The 22,846-nt window shown below is 40.8% G+C and overlaps 1 protein-coding gene across 1 annotated transcript in view; it reads left to right on the top strand.

Annotated features, from left to right (window-relative positions):
• Positions 1-537: 537 nt before the first annotated feature.
• LOC128696688 (uncharacterized) overlaps positions 538-22,846 on the top strand; it is a 42,077-nt gene continuing 19,768 nt past the window's right edge. Inside the window, exon 1 of the mRNA XM_070094486.1 lies at positions 538-874. Within this exon, the coding sequence (XP_069950587.1) occupies positions 873-874 (2 nt within the window). The 5' untranslated portion in view covers positions 538-872. The remainder of the gene's footprint in view (positions 875-22,846) is intronic.

Raw genomic sequence — 22,846 nt, 5'->3', positions numbered from 1 at the left:
AGCCAGAGACATATGACTTATTTGCATGCAGTGCCCGAAATGCAATGCTTAACTAGAAATTTTGCCATGTAACAAACTACTTTTGTAAAACATTATCTTTACACTATGATTCTTGGTACATGAAGACGGGTATGACACTAATCCTGTACATGCTTTGCCATAAGAAAATGTTATTTAGTGAGTTATAAGGAGAATCATCTCGGGAAGTGTGTGGCAGCAGGGCTTCAATTACTCAACAAATTTCATTAACCTTTAACCTTATTACTATTTTTGCTGTTATTTTGCATTATGAATTATCTTTACATTACCAAATATTTAGAAAATGTGCGCTACATCATTATCCATGCGCAGTGCAAAGATAATGTGATTACTGTTGCAGAATAGTCATATTATGTGTATGTTACCAATTTAAAACAAACCCATATACTTTATTAACATACAGTATTTTCTGAAACACCGGCACGACATGTCTAAGGCACAACAATTTTTGGCAGGTGTACGAGAAGTATATGAAGGCTGGGAGGAAACTCGCAAGCCACGCCTCCCAACCTGAGATTCACCCTGGCTGCCACCGTGTTAACCCATACTCCCTCATACTCTCATTCTTCACTTATTAAGCAGTGCAGGCAGGATGCACAGCGTAGATATTAAAACTGAAAATAAATTAGTCTCGCTGAATGACTAACACTATAAATTGCAAGAAAAGCGCTATATTTCAGGAAATTTGGAAGTGAGGTTGTCTGCGGCACCAGAGAACCTTAGTGGAACATCGTCAGTGTATTTTCTTGACGCACACTTGGAAGTTGATCAACATCAACAGCACAGAGCTAACTTTTGCCATCTTTAACTTCCTTGACTAAACTTCAAACAAAATGTAAGTAAAGCATCGAGCTATTGCTGGTTTAGTAGAATTATATTCCTAATTTTCCTTCAAACTTTAGCTAAAAAAAAAAAACGTTTTATGCACATTTGTATTATTTTCTTCGCATAAATTTATTAAAAGGATACAGTGTATCCAGCTTTTAGATCTATTGCAACGGATAGAAAAGCACAGGGTTATTCTTTGATCTACAGGGTAAGGGGAAAGGTGACATCCAAGGGCGGCAGAGTTTTTTTTTTAATTAGCACAATGAATACAACTGCATTCTGTAGTTACCCTGATTTGTATGATATTTTAAAAGGTCATAGCAAGAATTATGTTCACCTAACAACTATCACGCAGGATGGATTTCAAGTCATGTTCCATCACGCAGGACGATTTTCCTGTCATGCTTCATCACGCAGGATGGTAAAATTTGGTCATGCTTCATCAAGCAAGATGAGTTTCACATATAAGGTAAAAGAAGCTTCTAGCTAGGAAATGTCTTACACGAAGCTGGAAGATATTGAAGGCGGAGATGGGACTGTTTGAGGCGAGTGACAAAAAGATCAGTTCAGATGAAACTACGAACGCCACAGTAAACCAGAACCGGTCAGGGAAGTTGACTTACCATCCCATAACCGAAAATATAGGTCCAGGAAGATTATAAGAAGGGTTTGCCATAATCACAGGTAGGAAAGTGGACCTGAACGAGGTGTAAATAAATTAGAAGCACGGGTAGCGTGGTGTATTCAGGGGGTTAAAAAAAATGGAAGACCTCTCAGTTGTACCGAGGTTATCTGCTGGGAATACGAAAATACTTTATGGTAACGATAAATGTTCTTTCTTGAGAGATGAGACCAAGATCGAAATTAAAAAGCTCTCATCCCTCACTTCCAGCACGCTGTTGGTAGGAATAGAAATTCTAGTAATGACACCTCGTAATAAAAAGAGCAGGGATTTTTTTCAGATAAGAAATTTTACTCGTTATTAATGATGGTAGAATTACCGAAAAAATTTTAGGTAGAAGGATACAGACACAACTGATGTGGCATATTGTGGCAACGTTTCACTCTCCAGGAGCTTTGTTAAGCCGTTACGGTTTGACGAGCTCCCGAAGAGCAAAACGTTGCTATAGTAAAATGTTACATTAGATGAATGTGTCCTTTACCTAATAGAGCTTGACTCGTCTACCTTCTGTTACTACGACCGTCTACCAGTAGTACTATAATACTAGCCCTGCAGAGATACTATCATACTACTGTAATCAAGTGTGCTCCCTGCAGACATAATCAAGAACTTGGACACGATGAACTTGATTGAGATCATTAGAGATCAAGCATGGTACTAATTTCAAGTAAGTACCATTTGGTTCCTAGGCATCATAAGCCACCGTCATCTCACGGGAGATATTACAATCAACACTAAGCGCTAACCCCACCAGGGTATCTCACGGGAGACTGACGCCAAAGTGGTTAGGTAAACGTAAGGATGAGATTTTCTATTGATTTAAATTTAGATGATACTCTAGAAATATTGATTCAGTCATCTAATTAAAAAGTATATATTGTTTTAAAACTTTAAACGTCTTGACTTTATTCATTCTACACTCCGACTACAAGCAAAGGTGTTTTTTCCGTACTTTTAAATTAAACCTATTTCAGAATTACAAGTGAAGGACAGCCTATATACACCGAGAGGCGTATCTCTCAATGTATATGGTTTTCTAAACCAGGAATTAAGGTATTCTTGACTGGTAATGAACAGGCGACAATCAGCCTTAAGAGGCGCGCGAGTTTCCCTGTCTCCTAATATCATGTTTATTTTTTCCCTATAATCTACCTTGTCCACAGTTACTATCGCATTTGCTTTGTCTGCTTTCGTAAGGTGAAGTCTAGGATCTTTCCTTAATTCATGGTATAACTCAACAAATCTTTGAGGACAGTTGTGTTGCTGAGTTCTAAGCTCTTCACCTTACGAAAGCAGGCAAAGCAAATGCGATAGTAATTATGGACACGGTAGATTATAGGGGGAAAATAACATATTATTAAAAAACAGGGGAACTGACGTGCCCCTTAATGACCTTCGTGTAGTCGACAGATATTAAACCCTGTTAACTAGCTTATCACATGTAGAGGCCAGAACACCACGTGGGAGAATTAGTTATAGTGCAGCCAGAACCACAGTGTAGCTAGAACCATATATAATGTAGACAACCACATACACGTAGTATAGACAGAACCACATGCACGTAGTATAGTCAGAACCACATTATAGTCAGAACCAGTGTAGCCAGAATCACAGTGTTGCCAGAACTACATATATGGTAGCCAGACCCACAGATTATGTAGCCTGAACCATATACAGTGCAGCCAGCACCTTAATAATGCAGGCAAAAATCACGTATTGTGTAGCCAGAACTACACATATGGTGTAGCAAGAACTACATATAGTGTAGCCAGAACTACATATAGTGTAGCCAGAATCATGAGTTGAATAGTGTACCAGAACCATGGATAAAATAGTGCAGCAAGTTCCATGGGCACAATAGTGTACCAGAACCATGGGCACAGTAGTGTAGCCAGAACCATGGGTACAGTAGTGTAGCCAGAACCATGTTTACAGTAGTGTAGCCAGAACCATGAGGAGAGCAGTGTAGCAAGAACCATGGGTACAACAGTCAAGTCAGAACCATGGGTAGAATAGTCAGGTCAGAACCATGGGTAGAATAGTCAGGTCAGAACCATGGGTAGAATAGTCAAGTCAGACCCATGGATAGAATAGTCAAGTCAGAACCATAGATAGAATAGTCAGGTCAGAACCATGGGTAAAATAGTGTTGCCAGAAGCATGGGTAGGATAATGTAGCCAGAACCATGGGCAAGATAGTGTAGCCAGAACTATGGGCAGGATAGTGTAGCCAGAATCATGCGTAGGATAGTGTAGCCAGAACCATGGGTAGAATAGTGTAGCCAGAACCATGGGTAGGATAGTGTAGCCAGAACCATAGGTGGAATAGTGCAGCCAGAACCATAGGTAGGATAGTGTAGCCAGAATCATGCGTAGGATAGTGTAGCCAGAACCATGGGTAGAATAGTGTAGCCAGAACCATGGGTAGGATAGTGTAGCCAGAACCATAGGTAGGATAGTGTAGCCAGAACCATGGGTAGGATAGTGTAGCCAGAACCATAGGTAGGATAGTGCAGCCAGAACCATGGGTAGGATAGTGTAGCCAGAATGGTACATTTAACATAATGTTATACAAACTAACTAGTAATTTAACCATTATGTTAAGTTTTCCTTTAAAGATTTCAAGGACATAGGCCCTTTAGGAACTTAATATCTTGTATAATTCATGAAGTGGACTCCATCTAACCTTACACCCACCGTGAATTAATTAGGGAATTCTTTAGGATTGATTTTATAGATTATTCTTTTTAAGGATATCGTAATCATTTAACATGAGACTGCTGATGGAGGCCCAGTCCCTGGACCCATTATGTACCTCTGTAATTTTTTGATTACCGCCCACAGGATGGGTATGGGGTGTATAATAAGCATATTAAACTAAATTAAAAATGGACGGGGAAGATCGCAAAAAATAAGTTTAGTTTGAGAGAGGAAGATTTCTGGTGAGGAGGTAGAAGGCACTTTGGGCATCTATATTGCTAATCTAGCTTTATATCATTTTCAAGTTAGCAATATCTTTTCTCCATGATTAAATCTAATTTCGTTAGGCCCAGGAGGAAAGCCGAGGAAAGTATTGTTGTTGAGGTCAATGACTTACTCTTTATTCTAGGGAACTCACTTGTTCAATGATTTGTTGGCTTTAGGAAGCTATTTTCAATTTTGATGGGATCAGGGACAATAGGTCCTAAACTCTCCCTTATGTTCTGATAGTCTTTCTAGTAGAGATTCAATGGTGCCAGCTATGTTCTGATATTCTATAGTAGAAATTCTATGGTGCCAACTTGAGTACCATGGTCCAAGAGCCAGATATTGAGCTCATTTACAACAAGAAAGGTGAGAGTCCAGGAAGATTACTCTATTGGACAACATTCGCATGAGTAAATTTCCTATTTACCAAAGAGAAGTGTCAGAGCGCCGCTGTGTAATAAATGTATAAAGGTGACGGAAAATGCAATAAGCAACTCAAGAGTATATTGAAATCATTGATTAAGTCCAAATTAATCAGTACTTTATGGACTGCGAGCTTACCAATACAGTGTATGCGCGTGCTGCCTGGGATGCTGCATAAGGAATTCCAATCGTAAGATTAATTGGTTTCGGCAAGGCTTCATGGCGGCTAATTATTCTCACAGTTGCTTTGGTAACAAGACGGTGGTGGAAATCAACAATACAATGGGCCTGAATCCTTCGACCCTTTTTAAAGAGCATCAAAAATGAGGTGCTCATTAACGTCAGTTGCATCACCAGATAGGAAAACATAGAGAAATCTTATGAGTTCAGACCGGAGTGCTGGATCATGCGTTAGCTTGAGTGCTGGATCATGCGTTACCTTGAGTGTTAAATCATGCGTTCTTGAGTGCTGGATCATGCATTAGCTTGATGTGTTCAGGTTTTTAACCCCCTGCTGATCCTGGCGGGAAGGACATGGCAGCTTTATACACCTTTGGTTCTTGACCTTAAAAATTCTTACGTGGAAACATTCTCATGGGAGTCATATTGTTGTTAAGAGCTCCGAGCGGGTGTTTTTCTCGTAGACTGATTGCTCCTGTGGTATATCCCTTTTATTTTCTTGCTGATCTTTATTTTAATGTTAAAGGTTTCAAATTAGCTTTTTTTGCGTTTTCCCGGTGGACGTTTTCTTTCGGAGGGCAAGACGAATGAGGTTATTGTTTCTGGAGAATTTGTTGTTTGACCTAGTGACTGATGCTGCTAGGGATTAGGCCCTTCTGTGTAATGTTCTGATGAGGGTTAAAAGGATTCAAGAACATAAGAATTGAGGAACATTGCAGTAGGCCTACTGGGCCCAAACTAGGTAGGTTCTTCAAATCTCTGGATTTGTATACTCTGATGAGAGCTAAGACATGGAAAAATCTCTTGGTATATATGCCCTGATAAAGGCTATCATATACACAGCTCTTGGTGTGATCTGTTCAGTGTAGACTACCTGAAGACTAATTTAATGACGAAAAGCTCAGCTGTGAGAATTACATAACCAGGACACTGTTGTGTGATACTTCGCGTTTTATGAGGTTGAAAAACTTACCGTAGCATCTGGTGATGTGATTTTTATTGTTTTCGGGTTGAACTCGCAAGGCAGCGACAGGCCAAAGTCCAGTGACAAAAAAAAAAAAAAACTGCACGGAGTTAAGAGACAACACAGTAAGTGTCAGGGGCCCAAGACTGTTCAACTGCCTCCCAGCATACATAAGGGGGATTACCAATAGACCCCTGGCTGTCTTCAAGCAGGCACTGGACAAGCACCTAAAGTCGGTACCTGACCAGCCGGGCTGTGGTTCGTACGTTGAATAGCGTGCAGCCATCAGTAACAGCCTGGTTGATCAAGCCCTGATCCACTATGAGGCCTGGTCACAGACGAGGCCGCGGGGGCGTTGACCCCTGGAACTCTCTCCAGGTAAACTCCAGGAGTGGGTGATCATATGACTTTAAGACCTGTGTCAGAATATCCCTATTTCTCATGGCAAAAAATATCGCTACCATTACTAACTCCTAATACCCATCATGCATTTTTTCCCTGCTATACTTCATCGTACACGATGATTTTCAACTAGGCTAATGAAATGTGTGAGCTCGAGCGGGGAAACTTCAATAGGGCGATGAGGATATCGTCAAGTTTTGACAAAATACCCTTCGCTTCCACTTCTGTTACATGCAGTTTGATGGAGACATTTTTGTAAACGCTTCGTTTCTCCTGTGTATGGGATAGTCCGTCATGGGAGATGCCAATTTCTAAGTAAAAATCAGTCCATCAATGCTGAAACGAAGCCTTTAAAGCCCCTGTAACTGATGAATCTTTAATGGAATTCTTGCCGATATTTTCATTGCCCTACTGAAGCTGCCAAGCTATGACTGACATGTTTCAACACTGTGGCTCATCCCGTGTGTTCCAACTGTGTAACTATCATATAAAATAGGATAGCAGAACAATGCTAATGCATCCAGTTTTGATAAATAAAATAAAGAAATTGAGTTTGTAAAGATAGAGTTGTATTGGGTAATATCATCATAGAAAAACCTTGTATGCATAGCGTTAAATAGAACTTCTAGTACTACATACTGAAGAATTTTGCCACCAGAGGTAAGCTCACTGCATACGCCTCGTGTAAATATATGAAGATAGTTGTGGAAAGTTTAAGTGAATTACTTCACTTATACATCTCAATGTGTGTCGGCTGTTATGACTCGTTTTCTTTACTAAAAGCTCTTTTTAACACCGGCTGAGTTTTATTGTTGTAGGAATGGCCCAGCTCATGTTGCACACCTTTGCTACTTGTAACATTATTTTAACAGCATCTTGGTCATCCGTGGTGGAATGTACCCGGTGTTTGTATTTTAATGTCACCTGTCGCAGCTTTGTTCATTAACTGCATTTGAGTGTTATATTTATTAACAGTTCCGGGGATAACTGCCCCTGCGGCCCGATCTCAAACCAGGTATCATAAACCGGATAGGGAATACAGTACTACGTGAATAAAAACTTTTAGAAAACGCACAAGTAAGTTTATTCAGGTATACACAAATAGTTATATAGATTATCATACATAGCGCAGCATATGTGTAGAGAACCTAGGATAACCCAAAAAAGTCAGACAGAGTGACTTATTGTAAGTAAAGGATTTGCATGATTTACTTAGTCACCATATGTGTTCATGAGTACCAACAAACTTACCATATCTGAGCGACCAGTCTTGTAACTTGACGAATACGAAGACTGGACTCGCAAATTTCATAGTACAAAATATTTATCAGGCTTCCGTTTCATTCTCGTACGAGTGGATTGTAGTACCTCCCTAGATGGTGGCTGTCTACCACTCTACTACCATTAAGTAAAGTTCAGAATAATGGCGACGAAATAAACAGTATAATGACAAATGTTTAAACAAGTATATCATATATTTTAATTATACAAAACATAATAAGAGCTAAATTTACAAGAAACTGACATCAGTGAAGATGTATAGATCACTTCTAGAATGTACAGTCTCGCTACACGTTGACTTTTAGTGTAGCATTATGTTTACGTACTCTTTATCATTACTCTTGAATTGATTATTTTTATTTTATTTAAAATATACAGTATACATGTATATCACACATTGACGTAATCACAATACATGAAAGCATTCATAAGAAAACAACATCCTTATAACTAACGGATGACAACCTACCCCTGAACATACATAACAAAATTGCAACTAGCCAGTCCTGGCATTTGTATTCATATCTTGAATTGATTATGCTGTTACTGACCTTGACATGATGAGACAACCTACTCTATTTTTTTTTCATTATCAGTCATCCCCATCACGCAAGTTGGTCATTCACAAACTAGTTGGAACAGCAGCCAGCTATTGACAAACTTCGAACTGATGATATGGAAACTAAACATATGATAGGCTTCATAGATGAAGTAATGAAATCTGTTTACTTAAGCTGGCAGACTTCTATGAATTCATATTTTTATGAAAAAATAAGTTAAATCACATTATGTGGCAACCTGAGCTGTATGACATTTTACAAGGTTATGGCAAGCCTGTATTTAGTACGCATTACATACTCCTCACCCAGAATAATTTTTTTAAGGGTTGCCATATTTAAGCTTTCTAAATAGAGGACACTAGTACACTATATATTCTCTATATACTGTGTACTACACGCTGTCTACCTTGATTATCATAATTGTAAACAACGACGAACAGAACTCAGATATTCAACTGCGCTCGAGAACTTGAATAACGTTCTGAATCCGAATGTCAGAATGAAGTCAAGAACATAACAACCTACTGATTCCTGGTATCTGACGGCACTGCTGAGCATAAACTATTACATATGAAATCCGGATATCCTATTCAAGAACACAAATAACAAAATACTAAATCTGGGATTTCTGCATGTACCATAGAGCATCGGTGAATAATTTCCCATCATTCTCTCCCCGGGATGATAGTCTTCATTGTACTCTGCCTGCTAGACACATCATTCTTCCAAGGACGCTAGTCTTCATACTTTGCCCGTTAGACACATTCTGGGACGCTAGTCTGCATTACACTCTACCTGCTAGACACATCGTTCTGGGACGCTAGTCTTTATTATACTCTGCTTGTTAGACACATCATCCTGGGACGCTAGTCTGCATTATACTCTGCCCGCTAGACATTCTGGGATGCTTGTCTTCATTATACTCTGCCCGCTAGACATTTTCCATGAGGCGTTTGTCTTCATTATACTCTGCCCGCTGAGCATTCAGTTTGGGTGGCATCAGGGAAGGGGGTCCTAGTCCAGCTCCCAGCAACTGTCTCTCCGGGGCAGATTTACTCTGAGGTTTTGGTACCTGATTTATTGCTTATCAAAACTATGTAGTAAATCATCTTGACCTTCCGCTACAAATTGAAAAAAAAAACGTAAATTTTTTTTTCAAGTAAGTAAAAGACTTGAGATATTAATAAATTCTGAGAACTGCCGAGAACTGGATTATAATTTATAATGCCTTCGTATGCATACGGAGATAGAAGTACTGTAATGACATCTTTGTTATTTTTTTGGTTCTTATTTTATTTTTTTAACTATTTTTCACCGAATTTGGTGCCCTAATCACCTGGATGCTTCTATTTTAGGAAGGAATCACTCTTCCCTTACAATTACTGATCAGATTTGGGCAATATTTTCTCCTCGGCCACTGGGGGCCAAGGCGCCAGCAGTGTTAACCCAGTCTATAAATCCTCAACAAGAATGACAACATACAGAATCTGGATATCAGAATTCGTTTTCAGGAAAGTAAACAAAATACTGAATTCAGATACCCTATTTGGCGCTCAAGAACGTAAGCAACTTATAAAATCCAGCTATCTGACCTGTCTCTGAAAAGCGTAAAAATACTGAATCCGGATATCTGATTTGGTGCTGAGGAACATAAACAACGACATACAGAATCCGGATATCCGATTGGGCTCTCGACATAATGACATACTGAATCTGGACATGAAAATCGGTGGTCAAGAGCGTAAGCAACACAATACCGAATCCTGATACCCGCCACTTCTTTGAAAGAGCGTAAACAGCAACATAATGAATGTTGGACACGATATTTTGGGAAAATGTTAAACACGTAGGGGTCATACAACGCCTAGGAGGAATGGGAGGCAATGAGGTTTCAATACAAGGAAGGGGAGAACAAATCCAATTCCTTTGATCAAGACTTCCCTCACCAGCATCACCCCTTTTGAATAGTGAATCTAGGACATAAGCGACGTCTTGGTCTGCCCCTTCACTGAACATTTGTGACTATGTTCCCCTTCGTTCTTTCCCAGGGACGCTTCTCATTATATTTATCAGCTTTTCCTATATATAGACAGTTTACCGTTTATCAACCATTGTCTACACGACTCTTCAGTTCAGATGATAACATACATCTATATTCTTTTACTATAGAGAGCTAGAGCACTGTGTACAGTAAGTGTTTACATTTAACACCCTACAGCCTACATGAGCCACTCATGTAGGCTGTATAGAGCAAGCATAGCAGGGAATCCAAGATATATCTTTACAGGACTCTGCTAGCAGCGTGTTCGATTTGGTAGTTTTACGAATTATTATTACAGTAAAAACTAAGCTCTAATCCCACAAGGGTCATACATCAGGTAATTTTACGATGTTGTTTCCTATTGTTCAGGTAAAAAATGAACCGGTTTCCCTGTACTGATAACCTGAAGTTTTTGGTCTTGGTAAGGGCAAGCTAGACTTTTACTGTGTGCCATCTAAGCAGCTAGTTTATTATGTACCCGAGGCTCTTCCAATAAGCGGTAGCGTAAAAAAAAAAAAATTGGATTTCGTAGGTACAATAGGTCTTCGCCAGACCTCGCTGGACATAGTAGTTACTTGCATCATTAACGTAGTAACGTCATGCCATATATTACAACTTTATCTTATAGCTAATTGTGTTTACCATTCCTACCCTTCAGCCACTAACCTAGTCAAAGCAATTTTACAGGCAAACTCATCCTACCTGTCATTTTTATTTTTAGAATGCAGGGTATCTCTCGTATATGAAACATTGTATATATAATCTCTCACTGTATATTGACTGAGAGTCAGCAGCGCAATTCTGTTTCTAAGGAAGGTATTTGATGTAGAAGTAATATTGCAATGTAATCTTCAAGGGCAATAAATAAATCTTCACGGGAAACAGAAATGGGGTTCGCGATGTTCCTTACGTGTTATACCCAAACAACTTCACATGATCATAGTGAGGTGGTGGTGGTGATCACCTGATCATGGTGAGGTGGTGGCGGTGATCACCGGATCATGGTGAGGTGGTGGTGGTGATCACCGGATCATGGTGAGGTGGTGATCACCTGATCATGGTGAGGTGGTGGTGGTGGTCACCGGATCATGGTGAAGTGGTGGTGGTCACCGGATCATGGTGAGGTGGTGGTTGTGATCACCTGATCATGGTAAAGTGGTGGTGATCACCGGATCATGCTGAGGTGGTGGTGATCACCTGATCATGGTGAAGTGGTGGTGATCACCGGATCATGCTGAGGTGGTGGTGATCACCTGATCATGGTGAAGTGGTGGTGATCACCGGATCATGCTGAGGTTGTGGTGATCATGGTGAAGTGGTGGTGATCACCAGACCTAGATAAGGTGATGGTAGTCACCAAGGTGGTACACCTGATCAAGGTCAAAGTGGAGAACCTTGAACTAGTCAACATAGGAGTTCCTATAATCCTTAGTAGAAGCTTTGACACGGTATACGTCGGGGGAACAGATCAAAACCTAGGAACATGTCTGAAGCAACACAACTACGCAGGCAGATGTGACTACTTAAACAACACTTGTGTACAACGCTGATGGCATGATGTCCGCTTAGTGATTAAGGAATCAGACGCCCACAGACGAAAATGCCTTGAAATATCATTAATCACCATTTTCGACACAATTACACAGAACAAAGGCAGCTTTATCATCTCCAAAATATTTGCACGAACTTTCCATGTAATGATAAACCCGGCCATCACCTGACAACAAGAAATAACTTCCACTGCTACTGTTACTAGCATGGGCCAATGTTTGTTTTCTTTTATATGTTTTTGTTTTGTTTGTATGGTTTGATAAAGTTCCTGGAGAGCGAAACGTAGTTATAATAAATGTCTCATTAGTTCCTTTGTCCGTTTGCCTACCATATTGCCTGTATTTTTTTAAATAATTCTTCTTTCCGTGTAAGTGGAGTTGACCTTTGCACCAGGTTTGTTGATACAAAATAGGGACAAGAATTTTGATTTCCACGTTTTCGTGGTTCATAGGGACCTAAAATTATTCTGATGCATCTACCAGGTTATTTATACCTTGGTAGATGATGCCTCAAAGGTAGTGATACCTGGATTTTCAAACGGCCAAGGATTTAGTTGATATGGGAAATAGATGTCGACTATTTGAGCTGTAATGTTCTCCCATTATGGCGGAATGTTCACTCTCAGGCTGACTGGGGTTGTTTAATAAACATACCTCTTGGCAAAAAAAAAAAATCTAAAATCTTACTACACAAACGACCATAAGTCACACACAGTACACTATATTATTCTTTTAATTGCATAATACATTTGATCTAGTCTATAAAAATTACCCCTTACATGCTAAATAAGACAAAAATTGTCATTAACAGCCTGTAGGAAGTCAGAGCATTCGATACGCAACTGAAAGGACCTGGTTTCAATTCTTAGGCCCAGTGAGAAGTCTGGGCAAGTTTCCTTACACTCCTGCCTCTGCTCGCTTACCACTGGAAATAAAGTACCTGGGTGCTAGTCGACTGTTGTAGCTCAAATTCTGGAGGAAAAAAAGGCGATGCAAATTCGTGAGAAAATTCCAGACCGGCTGAGAGGATTCCTGTTGAGTAAGAAGTATCCACACAGTGCGGTGTATCTTATATTTATAAGAGTGCCAGCTTAGATAATTATAAAAAGTGCTAGAGTGGCAATCGTATGTTTATAAAAAAAATCCATGCACCGTGCGCTAGTACACAGTTCCGCAGAGTACCTCGTTTCAACTCTATTTTTATTTATCAACAATTGTAGTTAACTCCTGCCCCATAGGTATTTGTTATGTGGGATTAATATGCGAATGTGTGTGTGTGTATGTAGACTCAGCTCCTGGCCCCGCTTCTTCACCGACCGCTACTAGGTCCTCTCTCCCCCTGCTCCATGAGCTTTATCATACCTCGTCTTAAAACTATGTATAGTTCCTGCCTCCACTACATCGTATGCCAGACTATTCCACTTCCTAACTACTCTATGACTGAAGAAATACTTCCTAACATCCCTTTGACTCATCTGAGTCTTCAGCTTCCAATTGTGACCCCTTGTGTCTGTGTCCCATCTCTGGAACATCCTGTCTCTGTCCACCTTGTTTATTCCACGCAGTATTTTGTATGCCGTTATCATGTCTAACCTGACCCTCCTGTCCTCCAGTGTTGTCAGACCGATTTCCCTTAACCTTTCTTCATAGGGCATTCCCCTTAGTTCTGGAGCTAGCCTTGTTGCAAACCTTTGCACTTTCTCTAATTTCTTGACGTGTTTGACCAGATGTGGGTTCCAAACTGGTGCTGCGTACTCCAGTATGGGCCTGACGTACACAGTGTATAAAGTCTTGAACGATTCCTTACTGAGGTACCGGAACGCTATTCTCAGGTTTGCCAAGCGCCCATATGCCGCAGCAGTTATCTGGTTAATGTGTGCTTCTGGCGATGTACTCGGTATTATACTCACTCCTAGGTCTTTCTCCTTGAGTGAGGTTTGCAGCCTTTGGCCTCCTAGCCTATACTCTGTCTGCAGTCTTCTTTGCCCTCTTCCGATCTTCATGACTTTGCATTTGGCGGGGTTAAATTCTAGGAGCCAGTTTCTGGACCACACATCCAGCCTGTCCAGGTCTCTTTGTAGACCTGTCTGGTCCGCGTCTGTTTTAATTCTCCTCATTAACTTCACGTCATCTGCAAACAGGGACACTTCTGAGTCTATCCCTTCCGTCATGTCGTTCACATATACCAAGAATAGCACTGGTGCCAGGACTGACCCCTGTGTGACCCCGCTCGTCACTGGCGCCCACTGTGATACTTCATCACGGACCATGACTCGCTGTTGCCTCCCTGTTAGGTATTCTCTGATCCATTGCAGTGCCCTTCCTGTTATACGTGCCTGTTCCTCTAGCTTATGTACTAATCTCTTGTGAGGAACTGTGTCGAAGGCCTTCTTGCAGTCCAAGAAAATGCAATCAACTCACCCCTCCCTCTCATTTCTTACTTCAGTTACCTTGTCATAAAACTCTAGTAGGTTTCTGACACAGGATTTGCCTGTGTGTGTGTGTGTGTGTGTGTGTGTGTGTGTGTGTGTGTGTGTGTGTGTGTGTGTGTGTGTGTGTGTGTGTGTGTGTGTGTGTGTGTGTACTCACCTATTTGTGGTTGCAGGGGTCGAGTCATAGCTCCTGGCCCCGCCTCTTCACTGATTGCTACTAGGTCCTCTCTCTCCCTGCTCCATGAGCTTTATCATACCTCACCTTAAAACTATGTATGGTTCCCGCCTCCACTACGTCACTTTCTAGGCTGTTCCACGGCTTGACTACTCTATGACTGAAGAAATACTTCCTAACATCCCTTTGACTCATCTAACTCTTCAACTTCCAATTGTGACCTCTTGTGTCTGTGTCCCATCTCTGGAACATCCCGTCTTTGTCCACCTCGTCTATTCCACGCAGTATTTTATATGTCGTTATCATGTCTCCCCTGACCCTCCTGGCCTCCAGTGTCGTCAGGCCGATTTCCCTCAACCTTTCTTCGTAGGACAATCCCCGTAACTCTGGGACTAGTCTTGTTGCAAACCTTTGCACTTTCTCTGATTTCTTGACGTGCTTGACTAGGTGTGGATTCCAAACTGGTGCTGCATACTCCAGTATGGGCCTGACGTAAATGGTATACAGAGTCTTGAACGAATCCTTATTGAGGTATCGGAACGCTATCCGTAGGTTTGCCAGGCGCCCGTATGCTGCAGCAGTTATCTGATTGATGTGCGCCTCAGGAGATATGCTCGGTGTTATACTCACCCCCAGATCTTTTTCCTTGAGTGAGGTTTGCAGACTTTGGCCATCTAAACTATATTGTGTCTGCGGTCTTCTTTGCCCTTCCCCAATCTTCATGACTTTGCATTTGGCAGGGTTAAACTCAAGGAGCCAGTTGCTGGACCAGGCTTGTAGCCTGTCCAGGTCTCTTTGTAGTCCTGCCTGATCCTCATCCGATTTGATTCTTCTCATTAACTTCACATCATCCGCAAACAAGAGACACTTCTGAGTCTATCCCTTCCGTTAAGTCATTCACATATACCAAGAACAGCACAGGTCCTAGGACTGACTCCTGTGGAACCCCGCTTGTCACAGGCGCCCACTTTGACACCTTGTCACGTACCATGACTCGTTGTTGCCTCCCTGTCAGGTATTCTGTGTGTGTGTGTGTGTGTGTGTGTGTGTGTGTGTGTGTGTGTGTGTGTGTGTGTGTGTGTGTGTGTGTGTGTGTGTGTGTGCGTGCGTGTGTGGTGTGTAACACCCTTCCCGGAAGGGAATATTGCCCTGATGTTGGAGCTACCCCTTCCTTCCTTAGATAAAGCCTGAGTATCTCCCATTTTCCAGACGCTGAAGGTCCACTTGAATATAGTTATAATTGTATAGCTAGCTTTGTTTCCACAGTATAATCATCATAAAAGCCTGGGAGCAGCAGCACACTGCGTATGCATTTTTTTCCTAGCAAAGTGTGAATCACCTGGGAGGGTTGAGGGTTGTCCCCACACTTCCTTGGATTGTCTGCTGCAAAATGGTCTATTGATTTTGTTTTGTTTTACCTGCGCTGAGGATTGTTTAATCATGAGAAAAGCTTTGCCATTAAACCTGACTTACTTCTCCCGGTGGAGTAAGTTCATACATTAATGTTACCAGATCCTCTGAGCATTTGTAGTGTTACCAGATCCTCTGAGTGTTTTGCCATTAGGAATTCCTTGAGATATTATCTCACCTGCTTGCTTAACCTTAAGAAGTTCCTCAACGCCGGCGAGGGGCTCCTGAGCCAAGGAAGTGTGTAATCCCTACAGATTTAGTGCTCCCCGTTCACCCTTTCGTAACCATCATTTTCTCGCCACTTAAGACCCACAAGACAAAGGTCAGACTACTTAAATAATTGTACTTAAGTGAGCAAATGGTTTATCAGTTCATGTTGCTGATGCCAGTTGAAGAGGCTCTGTAGCTTACACATACACACATACTTTTTAGCCAGAGTTTGCAGACTTGACTTATAAAACAACTCGGGAGTTTGTGCTGTCCTGACATGAGTGTTTTGACATGTAATCTACATTACAAATTTTGGATGTTGATGGTAAATTTAAGAATACTATTTTCTGACTCATGCCATAATATCTTAGCACTTCCTTTTGATTATAATGCTAATAATAATGCCATAATATTATGTATCATTCATTTATGATTATGTATGTGTCATTTTGAACTCAGTGCTTTCACTGTAATAACGAGGCTTTCGTTTTAAAGAATTTCCAGTTACTAGGTATTCTGTGAGTGATGAATTCGACACATGTGCAACACCTGGGTATCTTTATTTATAGACGTTTCGCCCTCCAGTGACTTTATCAGTACAAGGACATAATGTGAACAATGTAGAACTATAAACAAAAGATGAGGTAATCAATCCCTCAGTCTTGGAGATGATGAAGAGCACCGTAGTCTTCAAGATTACCACATCTTTTGTATATAGTTTTACATTCTTCACATTTATATTCTTGTATTGATAAAGTCAGTGGATGGTGAAACGTCAACAAATAAAGATACCCAGATGTTGCACATGTCTAATTCTTCATCTTGTCGGTATTATATACCGACAAGAGTGCTTCCTTGCAGCAGTGTGCAATGACTAACGTGCTCACTTGAGAACGTAAAAGGCCAAGAGTTCTATTAGCTTTATTGAGAACAGTTACAAACTGTTGTCTTGGCTTTAAATCTTTAGATCTCCTAATTTTTTCCCATTCATTTTGACCACGATCTACATTATTTAGCTTATAGGTACTATAGTTATTTTGTTCCTTGGACTAGAACCTTACACTTGTCTGCAGCGAACTGCATCTGCTACTTCTCCGACCATAACATCAACCTATCTTGGTCATCCTGTAGCCCTCTAGAGCGATAAAGCACCTCAATTACTGGGAACGCTTGAAGTTCCTAAACCTGTACTCTCTAGAACGCAGGCGGGAGACATACATGATTATATACACTTGGAAAATCCTAGAGGGATTAGTACCAAACTTGCACACAAAAATTACTCCATACGAAAGCAAAAGACTCGGCAGACGATGCAACATTCCTCCAATGAAAAGCAGGGGTGCCACTAGCACGATAAGAGACAACACAATAAATGTGAGGGGCCCAAGACTGTTCAACTGTCTCCCAGCATACATAAGGGGGATTATCAATTGACTGTCTTCAAGCAGGCACTGGACAGGCACCTAAATTCAGTACCTGACCAGCCGAGCTGTGGGTCGTACGTTGGACTGCGTGCGGCTAGCAGTAACAGCCTGGTTGATAAGGACCTGGTCTACCATAAGGCTTGGTCACAGACCGGGTCGCGGGGGCGTTGACCCCCGGAAATCTGTCCAGGTATACACTGACACTAGCGAGTTTTTGCATGTGACGTCATGAGTTACTGAGTCGCCATGTTGGACATCAGGCTTCCTTTGACGAATGAATAAACTTACAGTGCCTCTTTTGGAATTCTTCTCATATTTGTAAGCCTTTACGACGGTTATTGTTTGTTGAGTTGTTGAGTGTAGCAGCCAACAAGATGATAAGTCAACTCTACCATGACTGCTTCCCAAGGATTTACAAAGACGGTAAAACTTGGAGTTAACATATTACAGAAGTCGGTGTGTAGCCAACTTTTCAGAAATAATAATACTAGCAACTGCTTGCAACAGATGAAGCATAACTTGGAGCAGGCCAGATGACAAGTTACACATTGTTCTTCAATGTTCCTTATTGAAGTTCCTTTACATATCTTTTACGATTCTCGCTCTGAAAATGACTAACTTCACTTGATAGTGTTAATAATGGTGTTTGAACAGTTTTTAGAAGCATGATTCATCACACACTTGACATATTCGGAGTTTATTGCATTTGCTTATCGATGGAAGTTCGCTTGGCTGATCGGCCAGTATGACCGACAAGTGTAAATCAGCTGACTTGAATCATGTGATTGCAAAACCTCAATACTTGAGAAAATATTGGATTTGATGTTACACAAAACACTGTTTTCGACATAAAGCATCTTTGTCTCATTCCGTTTCTCCTCTCCCGACTGTCTTTTACTCAGAGCTGTGAATTAAGAGTCTTGTCAGTAGGATTATCTGTGAGCAATTCAATTAGCGAAGTCTTGCGTCGTGTGAAAGGCGCTGGTGGCAAAGTCCAGTTGGAAGATGCCCAAGTTGGAATTTTCCTTTGGTGAGATGCCAGGTGCTGGAGCTGCCGGGTGACCGAGTTGTCTGCCTGGCAGATGTGCACTTATGTAGTTGTGCTTTCCTATTTGGAGTTAGGGGGGTCAGCTCACTGTTCTTGGCCCTTCCTCTTCCTCACTATCCACCAACTTTACAGGTCTTCAGCCTTTTGAGCTCTGTCATACCTCAAGATGATACTACTTCCTAACGCTGCTTCCACCACGTCTAATCTAGATCAGTGTACTTCTTAACCACACCGTGTATTATATTTAGTCTCCTGCAGTAAGTCCTTCGTTTGCTTTATTATACCTGTTCAGGAATGGTCTGATTTGCTCCGAAAGCAATGTATCACATTACTGGTCAATAAGCTCGAATTGGAGGCAAAATGAGGTTCCATTACATCAAATGGGGAAGGAGATGAGATAAAAGACAGACCATTTTCGATTACTTTTATGTTCTGGAATCAGTGAGAAAATTCGACATATAAGTCAAGTATTAATGGAAAAATACTTTTAAGGTTTTGGTCATCAACAGCATCTATCTGTCTGTCTAATTTGTTTCCTAACTGACAAAGTCAAATAAAAAAATTCGTCGTAAATTCCTGGAAACGGCAGTACAAATCATGTACAAAGAACACTTTTCCTTGTAGCTTTAAATTCAGTTTGCTCATGAAGCGCATGATATTAACAACAAATGTAGATTTATATCGACATTTCATATCATTCATCTGTGGGAAGCACGATTTTTTTTCATATTAAAAACAAATCAGTTTGTTTTCATTTGTCGTAATCTTTTTCAAGACATCTCCCAGACTGAGCTAACTTATATTCGTGTCGGGGATGCTGCAACATTCTTTAATATATTTTATGGTGAGCCATCGCAGCTGGGACCCCTTCCTCCATCCCTACACTCCTTCCTGCAGCCCTGATTGCCCTCCCCACCTGCCCTCTCCATCTAGAAAATCTCTGAGGAGGTGAGTAAGGGGCACTTAATATAAAGTCTATTGTTTAGTGAAATAAATCATTATGTGAGGTTTACAAATATTACAAGGGAGGTCGTGGAAGAGGTCATTATTTAGTAAAAAGAATTGGCTACCTCTAAGCTATATATTATGTCACGTCGACAGTATATTCAGGTGTGTATCTGATTACTTATTTGTAGCTGGAGGAGGAGAGTGAAGCTCAGTGTCCCGCTTTCAGTATTTAATTTATGGCATTTTTTAAAAATCTCATGTGGTTGTGGTAACATTTACCATCTCGTGTAAACTGTTCCATTGATATACACATTGATGTGTATGTGTTTGTGTATAAACATTAAAGTTTACATTCAATCACATTTTGGGATTAAATTTTTATTAATGCTTGTGTAAAAGTGAATTGCGGACTTAATGATCCACGTTCATAAGGGTTAAATTTCTCCACCTCACTAGATCACGGCCCCCAACGCTAACTTATCTCATGACGATTTTATAAATGTTATATAAATATCGAAGTAAAGCATCTCTGTTGTTATTTTGAAGTGTATATCTCTCTTGAGGTGTGTGTATAGAAACCAACAGTGAATATTCAAAGGTACACACACACACACACAGGGGAGATGATAACATAAATACTGCGCGGAATAGACAAGGTGGACAAAGACAGGATGTTCCAGAGATGGGACACAGAAACAAGAGGTCACAATTGGAAATTGAAGACTCCGATGAGTCAAAGGGATGTTAGGAAGTATTTCTTCAGTCATAGAGTTGTCAGGCAGTGGAATAGCCTAGAAAGTGACGTAGTGGAGGCAGGAACCATACATAGTTTTAAGACGAGGTTTGATAAAGCTCATGGAGCAGGGAGAGAGAGGACCTAGTAGCAATCAGTGAAGAGGCGGGGCAAGGAGCTATGACTCGACCCCTGCAACCACAAATAGTTGAGCACACAGACACACACACACATACACACACACATACACACACACATACACACACACACACACACACACACACACACACACACACACACACACACACACACACACACACACACACACACACACACACACACACACATACACACACACACACACACACACACACACACACACACACACACACACACACACACACACACACACACACACACACACACACACACACACACACACACACACACACACACACACACACACACACACACACACACACACACACACACACACACACACACACACACACACACACACACACACACACACACACACAGGAGCTGAGTCTCGACCCCTGCAACCACAATTAGGTGAGTACACACACACACACACACACACACACGAAGGAACTATGTCTCGACCCCTGCAACCACAAATAGGTGAGTACACACTTGGAACCGGGAAAGAGTGAACCTAGTAGCCACCAATAAAGAGGAGGGACCACGAGCTGTGAATCGACCCCTGCAACCACATATAGGTGAGTACACATACGCTCACTCTCTCTTGGACATTCAAGTACCTTTGATTGGTGGTGTAAAAATGGCATGAAGATTTAATGACCTTCGTGTAGTCGATAAGCTTTAAACCAAACTAGATGTGTTTCAGTAACTGCGCAGTCACAGAGAGATATTCCCGTATTACAAAAAATAGTCAGTGCCCGATCAGCCGGGCTGATCGGGCCAGCAGTAACAGCCTGGTTGATCAAGCCCCACTATATGTAGCATGAGTTTATTTTAATCCCTACATTAGGGATTAAAATATTGTCGACTGGTGGTGAAGAGGTTACATTCAGCCTTAATGACCCTCGGGATAAACCCAATTAACCAAACAACTTTCCAACCCAATTTCTGTAATAAAATCAGCAAATTGGCACCCAAACTGCCCAGAATCAACCCAAACTTTCCTCTGCTTAAGATGCACCAGCATTTGTAGTTTGAAGCCAGGCAGAGGAGGTATTCTCCTGTTACTGCATGCAAACCGATTTGTTTAATAAATTGGGAAAATTGAAACATACAGCCCATAATGCAAACCTTCCTTTGAACAAAGAATCACCATCGCTAAAAATTGGAAGTTCATCAAAAGAAACTTTTTTAATTATTGTTCGGAATCCAACAATTCCAAGGTTATTAACAATGTTAATAAATAAACAAATTTACATCTGCATAGGGTATCATCTTAATTGTAAGATGTATCAACCGTTAACGATGGAAGCCTCTCAAAAGACGCACATTCAAGGACTCCAGTGGAACACAATAACTGACTTTTTGGGGGGATTATCCTTGGTAATTTACACATATGTTACTATGTATGATAATAAGTGTAACTGTATTTATGTGTACCTGCACACTAAATAAACGTACACTCAAGTTATGGACCCCTGGCAAATGGACTCCTATTCACTCCAGTAACAACTCCACACTCCTAATTAGGATGCACCAGTATTGAAAATTTGAAGCCGATAAGGATTTTTTTTTAAGATATCGCACGGATTTCAAAACATAAAATTGTCTGTATAAGTGGGTACCTGCAGATGCCAGTAGCTGCATGAAAATTTTAAAACCAATTGGATCGTGTGTTTTCAATTTTTAAACGATGACCTTGAAGTAAGATAAAAATTAGTTTGTATTAATTCACATAATAAACACATGTATTAAGGTGAAGATTTAGCAAGGCTTGTTATGTTCTGTGTGCAGATTAATAACGTGGTAGTAACTTAAGGTTTTGGTGTTTAATTAAGATGCAATGAGTGCCTTGCTTCCAGAATATTAGGCTGTGTGTTCATAAGAAGCTGATAAGGGAATCCACACCAAGAGATGTGTATCTCTTACCATATATGAATAGGCTGAGAGTTTACCTTAATTAATTTTTTTTTTTGGGGGGGGGGATGAAAGTATCCTTGACCGGTGCACATGTGATATGCATCCTTAATGGCCCTCGTGGAGTCCATAGGCTTTAAATCTAATGGATCATCCGACTTGTAGCTTAGTGGTAAGGAAGGTCAGCTCACTACAGACAAGTCTAAGGTTCGATCCTTAAACAAGGTTAGTTATTTGGACAAGTCTCCCTACACCCATTGGCCATGCAAATTTTACAATGAATACGTACTTTGGCATTAGTCGACTGTTGTGAGTAGCATCCTGGGGGATAGTAAACCACTGCTAGGGCAAAATTTTGAAACGAGCAAAGGTAGTATAAGTGTTTTGAACATTCACTTCACATGTCCACTATGAGTAATAATTTGCTAGTTGTCATCAACCCTGTTTTATTAAACAATCAGAGATATACAT

The sequence above is a fragment of the Cherax quadricarinatus genome, chromosome 46 (assembly GCF_038502225.1).
Source record: "Cherax quadricarinatus isolate ZL_2023a chromosome 46, ASM3850222v1, whole genome shotgun sequence".
NCBI classification, from domain to species: Eukaryota; Metazoa; Arthropoda; class Malacostraca; order Decapoda; family Parastacidae; genus Cherax; species Cherax quadricarinatus.
Note: the sequence above shows the minus strand (reverse complement) of the source record. Positions and strands in the feature narration are given on the sequence as shown.